Source organism: Penicillium lagena (assembly GCF_028827675.1).
Source record: "Penicillium lagena strain IBT 129212 chromosome Unknown utg000002l_segment0_segment0, whole genome shotgun sequence".
Classification (NCBI taxonomy): Eukaryota; Fungi; Ascomycota; class Eurotiomycetes; order Eurotiales; family Aspergillaceae; genus Penicillium; species Penicillium lagena.
Genome location: NW_026623223.1, coordinates 794,044 through 808,719, shown reverse-complemented (window position 1 = coordinate 808,719; position 14,676 = coordinate 794,044). Strand labels below are relative to the sequence as shown.

At 52.0% G+C, this 14,676-nt stretch overlaps 7 protein-coding genes across 7 annotated transcripts; 3 read left to right on the top strand and 4 right to left on the bottom strand.

Moving 5' to 3' along the window:
- Window positions 1–629: 629 nt before the first annotated feature.
- N7510_003075 (DUF2985 domain-containing protein) lies at window positions 630–2,659 on the bottom strand (the record flags this gene model as incomplete). Its single annotated transcript, XM_056975002.1, has 4 exons — window positions 630–1,348; window positions 1,405–1,479; window positions 1,533–1,925; window positions 1,978–2,659. 4 exons carry the CDS (start codon window positions 2,657–2,659, stop codon window positions 630–632), a joined length of 1,869 nt encoding a protein of 622 aa, XP_056834958.1.
- Window positions 2,660–3,423: 764 nt separating this feature from the next.
- N7510_003074 (uncharacterized protein) lies at window positions 3,424–3,902 on the top strand (the record flags this gene model as incomplete). The annotated part of the gene is made up of 2 exons (XM_056975001.1): window positions 3,424–3,660; window positions 3,711–3,902. 2 exons carry the CDS (start codon window positions 3,424–3,426, stop codon window positions 3,900–3,902), a joined length of 429 nt encoding a protein of 142 aa, XP_056834957.1.
- Window positions 3,903–4,230: 328 nt separating this feature from the next.
- N7510_003073 (RNA recognition motif domain-containing protein) lies at window positions 4,231–5,455 on the top strand (the record flags this gene model as incomplete). Its single annotated transcript, XM_056975000.1, has 4 exons — window positions 4,231–4,430; window positions 4,512–4,812; window positions 4,863–5,072; window positions 5,123–5,455. 4 exons carry the CDS (start codon window positions 4,231–4,233, stop codon window positions 5,453–5,455), a joined length of 1,044 nt encoding a protein of 347 aa, XP_056834956.1.
- A 654-nt stretch (window positions 5,456–6,109) lies between these two features.
- N7510_003072 (GTPase-activating protein GCS1) lies at window positions 6,110–7,639 on the top strand (the record flags this gene model as incomplete). The annotated part of the gene is made up of 3 exons (XM_056974999.1): window positions 6,110–6,289; window positions 6,401–7,147; window positions 7,214–7,639. The coding sequence occupies 3 exons, from the start codon at window positions 6,110–6,112 to the stop codon at window positions 7,637–7,639; spliced, it is 1,353 nt and encodes a 450-aa protein (XP_056834955.1).
- Window positions 7,640–7,732: 93 nt separating this feature from the next.
- Window positions 7,733–9,845, bottom strand: N7510_003071 (S9 family peptidase; the record flags this gene model as incomplete). Its single annotated transcript, XM_056974998.1, has 3 exons — window positions 7,733–8,861; window positions 8,916–9,682; window positions 9,744–9,845. The coding sequence occupies 3 exons, from the start codon at window positions 9,843–9,845 to the stop codon at window positions 7,733–7,735; spliced, it is 1,998 nt and encodes a 665-aa protein (XP_056834954.1).
- A 995-nt stretch (window positions 9,846–10,840) lies between these two features.
- On the bottom strand, window positions 10,841–11,473 carry N7510_003070 (uncharacterized protein; the record flags this gene model as incomplete). Its single annotated transcript, XM_056974997.1, has 1 exon — window positions 10,841–11,473. One exon carries the CDS (start codon window positions 11,471–11,473, stop codon window positions 10,841–10,843), a length of 633 nt encoding a protein of 210 aa, XP_056834953.1.
- Window positions 11,474–12,291: 818 nt separating this feature from the next.
- On the bottom strand, window positions 12,292–13,941 carry N7510_003069 (uncharacterized protein; the record flags this gene model as incomplete). The annotated part of the gene is made up of 1 exon (XM_056974996.1): window positions 12,292–13,941. One exon carries the CDS (start codon window positions 13,939–13,941, stop codon window positions 12,292–12,294), a length of 1,650 nt encoding a protein of 549 aa, XP_056834952.1.
- Window positions 13,942–14,676: the final 735 nt, after the last annotated feature.

The following is a 14,676-nucleotide window of genomic DNA, read 5'->3' as shown; positions in this document are numbered from 1 at the left end:
CCACTAGGAAGCTCTACCAGATTACCCGTAAAAAATGGGAATTGTACTCTTAATTCTGCAATCCATACAAATCGAAGGGCTGGATCACTATCAGAGAAGGGATACAGAGAGCTAAGACTCGAAGTCTATTTTCAGGAATTTCGAGTTAGCTTCCCATGTGGGTGTCAAAATCCATATGGAACATCCAGACATATCAATCTGCCTGTCTGTATGAAGACTGCAGTACTTGTAAGGAAGGAAAAGGGACCAGGAACTAAGCAATGCAAGTCCCAAGGACTCTGGTTGTGATTCATGCTCTACTACTCAAATCTATAGCGTAACACAGTTGACTCTCAATGGGACCAACAGCGAAAAGAAGGGTAAAAAAAGATATTATAAAGCAATATGCCAAAGAAGATCCTGAGATTGTCTCCAGGCAATGAAAAAAAAAGAACAAGAAACGCCGGGTTTCCTGATACCAAATCACCAAGCATGCATGATGTAATGTAGCAAAAGGTCGAAAGCTAAGGTGAACTATACAGTCGGGATTGGAGGATATCTGCACAGGCAGACAGATATCCAATCCGAGGTGTTGATATCGATGTCGTGACAGTCATGAAGGGGGATGGGGTGGTGGTGTAGTGGACGGTTTACGTCCCGTCATACGGCTGTATGCGCTCCATCTGAGAACTGCGGCGCTCCTCCTTGACTTTCCGCTTCTCTATCTTCTTCATGGCTTCCTCGGTCAGTTGCTGACGAAAGAGGCGCTCGACGACATCCTTCTTTCGAGACCGTCGGTCACCGAGCATGATCAGCACGCCGCCTGTTATATTGCAGGTGATAGAACAGCAGAGAATGACGGTGGTCAGGGCGAAGGGTCGATGCTTGGGCGGTTCCATGCTCCACGTGCACACGCCGAGAGCAATCTGCAGAATTGAATGGCAGTCCAGGATGACGACGATAGCGACGAGCATTCGCAGCGGAAATGCGTGGTGGGTCACTGTCTCGTGGGGCTTGTAGAAGGTGTGCGATCTGGAGAACTTGTTCTGGTGGTGAATCAGTCGCAGCTGTTGGCGCTGGTCGAGCACCGAGAACTCATATTCGTCTTCCTTGGGAGTGTCGCCGAATTCGACATCGACATCGATCTCCCGCTGCGCTGGGAGATCGTTTTTGTTTTTCAGGTCAGGGAGGCTCCGCTTGCGACGGATCTTCCATGTCAGGTGCGTGTAATGGGCGATGAAAATCATATGGTATGTATCCACGGCTCGGAAAGGAGCTAATCCGTCACCCATGATGGCAAACAAGCCGACCAAGATGTTATCGATAATGTTGATAACGTAGTCCTCTTTACCGCCGACATTGATCCAGCCTATATGAAATTAGTGGTCTATTTACACGTCGTAGGTGGGGATCAGGAGTCCGTACCGATCAAGAAAAGTACCCACGCAAGACCGAAGAGGGTAATGAGGGTCGCGTAGAGAGTCACAAGAAACCCCAGCGCTGTTGCAAGATAGTCAGCTTGTTTTCCTTAAGACATCGTGAAAAAGACGTACGCTTGCGCAAATATTGACCGAACCCCTTCATGGCTCGCCTGAATTTGGATCGGCGAGAGTGAAGCATGTGCCGGACGTGATCGTTCAGTTCGGCGAAATCCTCCTTGGTCCACCCATCCAGATCGTGCCCATCAGGGAGCACAGCAAACCGGGGACCCGACACGACGGAGGACATACTCGTGAATGGACGCAACTGCTCAAGTGCCGGTCTTTCTTTCTTGGCATCTTCCGAGAGCTCGGCTTCATCCGTGGTAGTTCCCTGCTCTTCATCGGAGGAGGGCGGAGGGCGCGAAATAGTATAGGTGGGCATGCGGTTGATAAAACCACCCAAGTTTGGCACGAATAGTGAGTTCTGAACATTGGTGAGGGTGGACAGAGCCGACACCTCCGGATCTATCGTGCGTAAGTTATTACCCCCTTACTCTATATAAGGAGTCAATCTTACCAATCACATCCAGAACATCAACAACATGAGGTCCATACTCGCCCATCCGTTGAGAAACCTCTCGGGTTAGTGTTGGCGGCGCTCCGGTCACAGTTGATGCGCGGTTCCGTGAGAACCGATTCAGAGCCGCTTGACTGGTGCGGCGCAGAATACCTCGGTTGTTCTCTGGCCGTGGGATAACGGGTGGAGGCGGTTGCAGAGTATCCATTTCCTGCTCCTCGAGGGGTAGTCCTGAAGGGGTAATTGCAACCGGACTCTGGACCGATGATTCTTCGGTTAGGGGCATCATCCGCATAGGAGTGGACATCCGCGTAAGAACATCCGGGGGGGGCGACGACCATCGTCCCGGCCGTGGCTCCGAGTTGCTGCGCCGACGGCCCTGCCATCCATCATCATCATCATCCTCTGTGGGCACATTGGACCAGGGAGATGGTTGCCGGCTGATTGCCGGCGCTGCCACTTGCTCGGGTTGGGCCTGTAGTTGAGTGTTGACGGTATCCAAGGACGAATAGGACGATAGGCGGGAGAGGCGAATACTCGGGCGACGCGTGCGATTTGAGGGGGCTCGCGGGCGTAGTGTGGCGAGCGGTGGACGCGATGCAGAGGATGCAGGAGGGGCCGGGTGTGCTCCGGGTTGGCCCTCCTGGGATGCCGAGTCCTCGACGGGCTCGATGCGATCCATGTTGGGCTTCTGCGGAGGACCCCGGGAGACGAAAAGATTTCAGGAAGGGCGAGGGATGTGCGCAGTCGGGGGGAGGATGGAGGACACTGGCGACGCAAAGAATGACAAGCACAGAGGTAACTTCCTTTAATCCATTGATGGCAGGGTAGGAAGGAAAACCCCTGTGAAGGAGAAAAGTTGAAGGGGAGCCAAACGAATCGGGGATGCAAATTAGGCAAGCCTGACTCAGCAAATCTTGTTTTCGCGAGTGACGGGGGCCAAGACTACTAGCAGCGTTAGGCGGTCGATCCCGGATTACCTACCGTCTGTACCTCCAGTGGGGTTGATTAGGAGAGACTGTGGTAATGCTGGCGTGTGGCAAAATATCATAGTAAGAGGGGCAGACTGCATCTCTGCGGTGGCAAATATTTAGACGAATCTGGCTTCAAAGAGGAACTATACACCCATGAATAGGTTCAGATCAAACGGTGGGCGCTGCATCAGGACCACTATAACTATGATGCCCAGGTCCTAAAAGACGCTTTCTCTCCTCCATCTTTCCCACACTAGTCAATCCAGATGCAAACCACCCCGAATGATTTTGTCACTAGTGACCCACTGATAGAAACCCCACCTGCGCCCATGACACCGGGCTCTCCGACCCGGCGCAAACGATCGATCTCGGTGGAATTCGTGTCGGACAGACCGAGTAAACAGCGGGTGGTACGACAAATGGTTTCCTCAGCGCCAGATGCCGTCGAAAAGCCATCGACTGACTTCCAACCATGCTCCTTTACAAACGAATTTTCAGGAATGTCGCGCATACGATTGCCCACACCTTCCCCTTTGGGAACTTTGCTCGCACGCACAATTGCAGCCTCCCAGATGTCACCCATGCCATTAGCGCAGTGGTTCTAGCGCCGCTCCGACGGCCGCATCTTCTGCTGAAAGAGAATCTGTCAGTGTCGGAGTACAGCCAGATTTTGATTGCTGAGTGGAGGGCGCGCCAGCAAGAAAAACGGGTGAGTTGCTCAAGATCCACGCTGGTTGCAAGCGCTGACACAACAGGCAGGCTTGCGTTACCGCGGACACGCCTGCCAGATCCCAGGCCTCAGAGGGCACCCGAGATTGGGTGGACGAGCCGGACATCAGGCCGTGGAGAAGTGGCACGCCACGGTCACCGGTCATCCGAACCGAAGTCGAGATTGATATCTGGGGGGATTACATCCCGGTGGAGAAGTGGCAGGCCGGGCATTTTCAGTGACGGCAGGAGATATAGTTGGTGATCCACCACTTCCACCAGCCACCGGCAATACGCACACCGCCTTTCTCCTTTCCCTGTCGTCCCCCCGTCGACCACCTCTCCTTCCCTTCCTTCTTCTTCTTCTCCCAAAGGTCAACTCTACTTGCAACTTCAATCCCATCCCAACGTCACCTTTCAACCGGTATCTAGGGCACCAAGCTACCCTGCTCCTTCCCCTCCATCGCTCCCCTCGTCAAGTTCTTTCCATCCTCCCACTCACCAAAGGCAAAAATCAACAAACAAACACAAATCCATCATCAATCCTCTTTTGTGTCACCGCCCATTCAAGATGTCTGCTGCTGTTGATACCATCACTGACAGCGTGGCTGCCACCAGCCTCAACGACGCCCCCGCCACGAACGGCGCGGCTGCTGCGGCTGCTGATGCTGCGGCTGCCAGCGCGGATGAGGGCCGTCGTCTGTACATCGGAAACCTCGCCTACGCGACCACCGAGGAGGAGCTCAAGGAGTTCTTCAAGGACTATACCATGTAAGCTGCGACCACCGCTCATGCATCCTCGACGCGGCGCTCGAACTTGAAGACGAATATGCTGACTCACTTTGATCCCAGCGAGACCACCTCGATCCCGGTGAACCCCCGCACCAACCGCCCCGTTGGCTACGCATTTGTAGACCTCGCCACTGCGGCGGAGGCTACTGCTGCCATCGAGGGACTCTCCGGTAAGGAGATCCTCCAGCGCAAGGTGTCGGTTCAGCTAGCCCGCAAACCCGAGCCAGCCGAGGCCAAGGAGGGGGCTACCAGCGGCGGTGAGGGTGCCAGCGGTAATGAGGGTCGCAAACGCACCGGTGGCCGAGGCCGGGGTCGTGGCCGTGCTCGTGGCCGTGGCGGCCGTGGCGCTCGTGGTCAAGCTGTATGGTTCTTCCACCTCATCAACTTGAAATGACACTAACCTCGAGGCAGGGTCAGGAAGGTCCGGAAGGCGCTGACGGTGCTGTCGACGTCCCTGCTGAGACCGCCGAGGGCGAGGCTGCTGGCACGGAAGGAGCCAAGAAGGAGGGCAAGCCCCGTGTGGCGCGCCCCCAGAAGCAGCGTGGTCCTCCGGAGGATGGTATCCCGTCCAAGACCAAGGTCATGGTTGCTAACCTGCCCTACGACCTGACTGAGGACAAGGTGCGTTATCTGTCGGACAATCACAGATTGATTTACTGACCCCCGCCCAGCTCAAGGAGATCTTCGCCGAATACTCGCCCGTGTCGGCCAAGGTTGCCCTGCGTCCCATCCCGCGCTTCATGATCAAGAAGCTGCAGGCCCGCAACGAGCGCCGTAAGACTCGTGGCTTCGGTTTTGTCAACCTTTCCTCCGAGGCGCTGCAGGAGAAGTGCGTTGCCGAGATGAACGGCAAGGATATCGACGGCCGTGTGATTGCCGTCAAGGTGGCCATTGACAGCCCCGGCAAGGAGGACGATGTCAACGAGGCAGCCGACAAGTACGAGGAAGCAAACGCGCCGGCTGACGAGAACGCTGCTCCTGCCGTCGCCCCCGTTGAGGCCTAAATCCCTTTCAACCAACACACTCATTTGCTGATTGCTATGGGGATGGATGTGGAAGAACCGTATTGGTACGCCAAGGTCCGCTGTGAATATCTTAGTTATTCGACAGGTGTGGTCTGAGAGAGCGAATTCGCTGGGCACGGGAGATCTTGTGATGGAGGATGATGACTCTTTTTAACGGATGCCATGGCCTGAGCCCTTAATAGGCCAGGCCTTTCATCCCTAACGACTTTTTTTAACTTCTGTACTGTATCTTAGCCCCAATTTAACCCCACGGATTGATGATATTTTCGTCTGTTGCTGTTGTAAATAGTCAAGGCGGGATGACGCTAGTTGACCCTTGCGGATCACCGCCAAAGCGGAACTTGTCTTGCCCAGTACAACAATTTCCCCTCTACACGATTCTGGCCTCCATTCACCACTCCTTCTCATCTCCAGTCGGAAAATCTATCTTCCACTGTTTACCCTGTGCATCGGACGCAGTAAAACCAAAAACAAAATACTCAAGGGGCAATAAGAGGGCGGCCCGAGCACAGCCAACCAGATCCCGCAACCACGCCAACAACGGGTGCTGGATCGAGCCACGCTCTCTTTCCCTCGTGATCGGAGTTTCTTCGTCAATCGCTTTACGACTCTCGCTTTCTTTCCTTGAATACAATGTCTCGCATGTGGGAGGTTGATCCGGAGACGAAGACGAAGGTGCGCAACTCCTGGGATTGCAAGTGGTGTGGCGAGAACGACACTGACCAGGCAACAACACATAGCTCCTTCGAATCTCCAAGACGAATGGAAATGACCGATGTTGCGATTGCGGCGCTCCATCACCTCAATGGGTTGGTTTCCCTCCCTTCTCGCAGTTACCCAGGATCTTCTTGCCCGAATTCATCCTTAACGACCTACGCTGTCCACAACACCGTAGCATTTGCTCACTCCCTTGTCAATTATTAGGCCTCCCCCAAGTTCGGAACATTTATTTGCCTCAACTGCGCCGGCACCCACCGCGGGCTGGGTGTGCACATCTCATTCGTTCGCTCAATTACCATGGACGCCTTCAAGCACGCCGAAATCCAACGCATGGAACTCGGGGGCAACGAGCCCTGGAAGTCCTTCTACGATAACCATCCCGTCACCGTATCCGAGGGCCGCACATTCGAGGACTCGACGATCAAGGAACGATACGAGGGTGATGCCGGAGAGGAGTGGAAGGAGCGGTTATCTTGCAAAGTGGAGGGCCGTGAGTACGTGCTCGGCCAGGAGAAGAAGAACGCTGCCGCCTCGCGATCTAGCACACCACTGAGCACTGCGGGCTCAGGCGCTGGGATGGCCGCCCGCTCAGGGTCACCTGCCACTTCCTTGGGGCGATCTGATAGCCAGCGCGGTGGACCGGCGAGTAAGAAAGAGCAGAACGAGTCATATTTTGCGAAGCTGGGGTCTGAGAATGCTACCCGGTCTGACGCACTTCCGCCGTCACAGGGAGGAAAATTCACCGGGTTCGGGGGTGGGTTGCCTCCACCTGCTGCGAGTGAGCGTCGGTCATCGCCATTTGGGGGATTTGGAGGCGGGAACCTAGCCTTGGATGATCTCCAAAAAGACCCCATGGGCACACTGACCAAGGGCTTTGGATGGTTTGCCTCGACAATCGGAAAGGGCGCGAAGACGGTGAATGATTCATACTTGCAACCCACAGCGAAACAGGTACGTCCCTTTTTTTTCCCTTTTGCTTAATATCAGAAAGTTGACTCGACTCTCTCCCCACTGCAGCTCGCAGAATCCGACTTTGCTGCTCAGGCCCGCACGCAAGCCGCCAGCTGGGGTCAAAATCTACAGGCCGGTGCTAAAGGTGCCGCAGACCAGTTTAATCGGTTCGTCGAAGGAGAGGATGATAGCCGTGCCACCAATCGGCGTTCTCGCATCGAACCCGAGCGCAGGGATTTCTGGGACGACTTCTCGTCGTTGGCCTCGGAACAACAACAACAACCCTCAGGGCATCAGCGCAGCGGCTCGCGGTCTGGTACTATTGGCACCGCGGCCATGCGAAAGGGCCCCGTGCCAACATCGTCGCTGTCCAACACTTCCTCTGCAGGCGATGCCGCGGCCTCGTCCGGTACCGGCGGAGTAGAGGGCGCGGAGGGTGCTGCTGCTGCGTCTACGGGTAAGGGGAAGGAGGACTGGGATGAGAACTGGTAGTAAATATATATACCTGTAACCAGTGTTATCGGCCGTTGTTGGAACAAACAAGACTCAATATATCTAGCGTGACATTTTCTACCAAGTATATTATCAGGTCAAATATCTAGTCCACCATCCCTCCTTTCTCTTCAACGACTCATAGATGGCCTTCTGCCCAATCCATCCATGTCCCTCGCCCTCAAACTCAACCACTTCCGCCACTCTCCCCTGCTCAAGCATCGCACTAGCCATCATCCTCGCCTGCGCAACAGGAACAACGACATCCTCGGTCCCCTGCAACAATAGCAACGGCGCCCTCATCCTCTCAGCATAGTAACATGGACTCCTCTTCACAAGTTCCCCTTCTCTCTCCCCAGCCAACGTCCCGCTCAAAAGCAAGCGGTCCACATCCTGACTCTCAAATTTATATGAATCCGCCTGCAGCGCACGCACGTCGCTGATCCCGTATGAACTCACTCCTGCCGACCAGACTTCGGGGTACAAGTGCAGCGCTTGCAAAGTGAGATATCCGCCTGCGCTGCCGCCGTAGATCCCTACGCGCGATCTATCGACTAACCCTTTCTCAATCAGGTAGTCTACCGCGCTGACTGCATCGCCTACATCGACCAGTCCCCAGTATCCGGATAGTCGCTCGCGGTATTCGCGGCCGAACCCCGTCGAGCCGGTGTAGTTCACCGCACAGACGGCGAAGCCGCGCGTCGTGTAGTACTGGATCTCGAGGTTGAGCGCCGGAGTGACGCACCCGTTTGGTCCGCCATGGACATGGACTAGGACCGGGGGAAGGGGAAGAGCGTTGCTGCTGTCATGTGGCGAGAAGTCCGGGTTGCGGGGTGGGAAGAAGAAGAAATGCACAATGCCGTCGGTGCGCGGACCATGTTTTTGGGGTGCTGTTAGATGCGTTGCGTGGGAGATGTATTCTGGTGGTATGGTGAATGAGGCTGTTGATGCGAGGACGGTCCTGTGGACTTGGTTCTTGTTGTTGGTGGTGCTGATTGATACTAGGGCTAGTTCCTGGGGTGCGGTTGTTGATGCGCCCACGATCGCGGCACTATTGGATGATACGCGGAAGATTCCGCTGCCTGGGTTCCCGAAGTCCACGTAGGGAAGGTCGAGGTTGTGGACAGATAGGGTAGATGTATTGAGGAGGACGATTTTGCTGGTGGCATTGGTGATAACTGCTGCCATGATGGTTGTTGCGTTGAGGGATATATAGGTTGAACTACATAGACGGGTTAGGCTTGGTTCGGTATTCAAGAAAGCGAACAGGATATACCTTCCAAGCAACCATTCCGCAATGGCAAAGTCCGACTTTTCCAAGCTCTCAAACTCCAAATACCGCACAGACTGATTACCGACGTTAAACGAGTACAACTGCCAATATCCAGTGCGATCACTAGCAAAATACAGCATCCCATCAAATGCCCATTTCGGCTGCGCGATACTCTCCTCCTTCGCTTTGCCCGCTACACGAGTGATATTCTTTAGACACCCGTTATCCCATTCGGCAACGTAGAGCACAGTGCCTGTCCAGGGCATATCGGGATGCGACCATTGAATCCAGGAGACGTATTTGCCGGAGGGATCAAACTTGGGATGCGAGTAGAAGTCATCGCCTTGCGCAATTGTTATTTCTTTGCTGGAGGCCGTGTCTATGGCAACTAATGTATTGTGCACATGCGTTGCTTGGGTTTCAGGTGTTGCATCACGGTGGTCTTCCTTGATAGCGATGATCCATTGGCTGGCTGTGGGGTGGACGCTGAAATCGGCGTAGCGAAGACCCTTGATCGCTGCGTGGAGGCGGGTGGTGTGGGATGAAACTGGATTTAGGAGATAAATGCCGCACGATTTCCGGTCTGAGAAGACAATCTGGCCATCCGGTCTGATTGCAATGGAGCCCCCGCCTAGCTCTTGCACACTTGCCTGCGCACTGAATTCTTTGAGCAAAATGTCTTGGCTATGCCCGTTTAGATGCTGCACAATGGCAAAGCGTCCATTCTCGGTTGGACGGCACTCGACTGAGTAAATGGCGCCGCTTGATTCCTACATAGTTTGATCAATTCGCGTTCTTGGGAAGGGAATGCGGTTTGTCGGGTGGACTCACATCGACAGCTACTTCGTGGAGCGATATGCTGTCTGTTGATAAATGCTCTGCGGTGAGTGGACTAGTCCAGCGGCCATATGGCGCACGCTGGGAGGGAGCCATTTTCACTGGTTCCCAGATGAAGTGTGTTCGACGGCGGAATGCTTAGGAGATTAATTCCGGAAATAATGTCTGGGGTTCTCACTGGATGACTCACCGCGATCCAGATTGGCAAAACTGAGACATTTGACAACTGATAGTCAGTTGAAGCTCTGAATGGGTACTGAGAATCATGTTTTTATTGAGATATTCAGCGGGGTTTCTGATGGGTGTCAATGATGGGTAAGAGAAATGCCACCTGGGTATTCCGAAGACGGTAAAAAGAATAATGTAAATGAGAGACCGAAACATGATATGCTTTTTCTAGTGAAGACTAGGGCATACAACAAGGACAGTAAAACGATCAACGTTCCCTCCCCCGCAAACGCGCACCCCATAAAAGCCACAGCAACTTCTTTTTTTACGTAGTTGAGGTGTAGAGCTGCAGGTAACCAGTCCATACAATCCTTCGATGGTGACTGCCTTGGTTATCGCAGTCAGTGACAGGTCCAATTCAAAAAAAAAAAAAAAACGCGAGACCAGTTTCAAATTCCAACAGTCATAAGAGAGTCGATGTGCATGGTAGCCACCTAGGTATAGTCCTGCTCACGGGCAAAGATCGAATATTCCTGAATCGTCTCCCAGGATGAATCGCTCACGATTTCGGGTTCCTTCTCAAATGCGGATAGCATGTTTCGAATTGAAGGCGTCGCGAGATGCATACTGTTTGAAGTCGCCTATATCATTATCATTGCTTTCCCCTGGCCTTAATTGATTCACACTAGGGCCGCATTTTAACACAATTTCACTGGCCCCAATTCTTAATTGATCCTTATTTGCCATGACGCCCAATGCGATTATAACATCCTATAACATTCATTATTTTCCCAGAGAGAGGTGGTGTGTCAATAGCACATTCTAAATACCGGACTCCTCTAGATATCCAATCCTACACGTTGAACTCCCCGTAGAACTATATACAGATCTGCGTCATTTAAAATTCCCCAAAAATCAACCTATCAAGAGGTATGCTCCTCATTAGAGGTCGGCTCTTTCTTATCATGATCCGGACGAAGGAAAATCGAGCCAACAAGATTGAACACATTGTTCACCCGTAGCCACATGCAATAGGCCAATGTAACACCAGTGACAACAATCTCATCCCGCACAGCAGGGTCATTCGCCTTGGGGCCAAGGAACTCGATCTGTCCCACTTTCTTAACAGCCCACATATTAGCCGAGAACTTCGCCACGGCAATCTGGTTCTCGTCCATGCAGACAAAGTCCCACGTTTTGAACCCGCTGTTACTGGTCCACGTCATGGTAACAGGGGAGTCCGTGTTCGAATATGCGTGCGATTGGTGCGTGTACGCTGTTTTGAACCGCTTCTGGGCCTTGATCGTGCCCTTGAACCCGTTTAGTTCGTAGTCAGGGCTTATGTCGACTGCGTGCAGGGTGCCTGTTCCGACGGTTGTGTCGGTTTCCCCGGACTTGAAGGTTAGATGGGGCGGCAGGAGCATTTGGAAGCCGACGATGTAGAGAGGTTTCGAATGAGGGTCGTTGGCGTCGGTGATGAGGCCTTTGAATTTGGACCAGGCGAAGTCTACCTTCAAGATGGAGGACTGGGTGACAGCTGGGTGAGAAGAGTCCATGGTTGATTCAAATTGATGACAATAGTTTAATTTGAGATGATGATGATAATGGAACTCGCAGTCCACCTGCGTGCTCTTATATTCTTCGAGGGCTGTATACTTTGCCGTCGCCCTGCCCCCAACCCAAACTAACCGCATTCGGTGCGATATGGCGCCCATCCAATGAAGATGCGATGCCGTGATGTCATTGCCTCTTTGAAGATGATCTGCATCGTTTATGAAGGAACTCGGCGAACCACAGCCCTGGGGCTATGCTTAAACGTGGCGCTCGCGCACCGTTTCAGACAAACTCGAAAAGGGCTGGGCGAAGCGCTTGGGTCGTGGACCCCCAAGGGGCGGAAACCGCACCATGTTAACTGATTATCGGACAATTGCGGTCAGCCTTGGATGCGTTCTACATTAGGTACGGTTGGCAATCCCCAGAGTTCCAAGGGTGAGACTCAGCCTCATGAATTTTATGCGCAACTGCCATACACTTGCTACCACTGTGTGCCCCTCCTTCCGCCCTGTCCACACCCAACAGGAAACTTCTTCACGTAATACTCTTGAGTGTCTTTGGTCCCTGTAAAATGGCCCGACTTCCTGCTTCAAAGCTGCATCTCATCCGTGATACGATAGAAAAACATGCGCTCATCACGCTCAAATGGCCGAGGAAACTGAATGCAGCGAGCACACAACGTTGGGATAATTATGAAGCGTCTACCTTCACTCACTAAGTCGAGAAGACCAGGAAACGAAATTCAATGACACTTGTTTTATTGTAGGGGCTCTCTAGCGATGCACATGCTTTAAAAACCGAAGCTCAAATAGAATAGCTCCTAGCTCCATATCCACTCCCTGAGCCACATAATGGCCCCAATTGTGGCACATGTTCCCAAGAGCTTCACAACATGTTTTGTCGAGAAGGGCGTTGCCTTCTCATAACAAAAGCCTTGCGGCCTTGTCCTGAATCCCTGTTCCGTACACGAGCGCTGCAGCCGTCTTGCCGTACGTGACCCATGAGTCGTGCTGATGATATCAAATGGACTTATTCTCGCTCCGCTGGAATGCAGGCACAGATGCGGGCCTGGATCATTCGTATAGAGATCCGAGCGGCCAGAACCAGCAACCAGTATCCTTTGCATGGGGAATAGGCCGACTATGATAGTCCCTTCCGTGCCAGCTGGTGACCGCTCCGAGTATCCCCTGATGAATGTAGTTGCTTTGTCAAATATCCGCCGCTCCATACTATCATCCACGAATATGATGAGCTTTTTATGATGCCCACCTTGGGCCTTCTCATCTATTGGCAGTGGAGCATGACATTCCAGAGCATGCTTCACGACTTCGAAAATATATATCAATCGGCCTAGGCCTGCCACGGTTGAAGGCTGATTCCCTCGGTCTAGGTGTGTAAAGAAGTCTCTCCATTGCGCAGAATCCGCCCCCTGGGTTTTCAGTGCAATCAATAGTTCCTCCAAAGAGGGCATGACTCCGGATGGGACTCTCTCCTGGAGCAACGCGACCGCTGCTTCTGCTGCAGAGGCGAAATTCACCTCCACGTTACGAATACCTCGGTCCATCAGCATTTCATCAATAGCAGAAGCCATCATGTTCTGGAGTTGGGTTTTTCTTCTGCCGATCACAGCCATCCAGCTTTGAACATAGCTTATCGAGACCAGCTTTTGGGCAAAAAGCTCACAGGCTGTCCAGTAGTACTGGAAATCAGGTACGTCGATATTGACACTAAGAGCAGTATGCTGGTTGCTGCATCCTCCACATAGTGCTGCAACATCTGCAACAGCCGAAGAAAGTCGAGCGACAGTCTCCAACTCGTAGAGGGTTGGATCGTCATTTTGAGGTATCATAGGAATAATGCAATTATCATCTTGACCATGGCCTGGGACCATTCCCAGGACGGCTTTGGAGACCAAACAAATACCGGTATTGATGTGAATACTTTTAAACCGAACAGGAGATGTTCCATCCAAAAGTGCGGGCTTGATTGTCGGGCAACGTGCGTTAAAATATTGAGTTGATTTGACTCCATTGCTGAAATGGAGCTGAGTCTCGTGGAATACTTCGGACATGATGAGGCTGCCGCTTTCTTCTGACATCTGAGGACTGCATATAAAGGCGCGTTTTCCAATCTTGACAGCTGGATTGTCCGTTGCCGAGACATTTCGAAGGAGGTGCTCCAGCTTTTCGATTGCACTCCTCCGAATATATTTTCGAATTTTCGTATCTTCAATCTCACTGGTATCGTTGAGGAGCTTGTAGCCAATCACTCCAGGGACGAGCTGAGGGTGTCCGATATCATGACCAAGGGAGTGGTGGTCTACCGTCGCTGGTCCGACTTTGTTGCAATGTATGACCGATAATACCGTTTTGGAGTCACGAATGTCTCTAGAATGGTCGTCTAGTGAATGAGGTTCGCTTACGGATACCTCATTCTCCGTACCGACTAGAGAGTGTAGAATGTTGAACATGATCTCTTGTTTGTTTCATTGATCAAATAAAAATAACACATAAGGCTATAGATGCCAATTCCACCCATTTCCTCCCATTATATATTTTTACTTCACCGCCAGTCTATAGCCAGAAAGCCATAATAATATGCTCTTTCACATTTTCAGTGGTCCTTACTTGAACCTCTTACTTGTGATTGGTTAAATCTTCAAGTTGCACATTTGCACACTATACATATTAAGGCCGATCTTTTGTTCTTCGTATCTGATGACGTGTGTCTCAATGAAGATCTAAATTTTCTAAGCAGGAAGTAAGGAGCTCTAGTGATTGATTGTCGATTCAGAATAAGGTATGTATTGGATAGTGAGTGTGGCCTATTGCGTAGACCGGTTTTCATTGGTAGGAAGGTCCCCTTACCGCTCTTCAGGGACAAAACACTCGTCATCCAAAGTGTGACCTAGTACAGGATGTAGAGGACTCATCTGCTAATATTAGGGATGTTAGGTGGAATTTCAAGCGTATGAAACTTTCACAGATTTGTTGAATCTTGAAATGAGTTTCTTAAGATTGAATTAGACACTAACCTAATAATATTTTGAAAATATTTCGAAATGGGTTGGTCAGTTTCGAAATTACAACATCCCTAGCTCTTAGCTAATACCTCCGGATGGGGGAGCTGGAATTGGGCACAAATTTGAACCGTTAGGGTGACATCATTTTCAACGGTTATCCATCATTCCAGTCAAGTCCAGTCA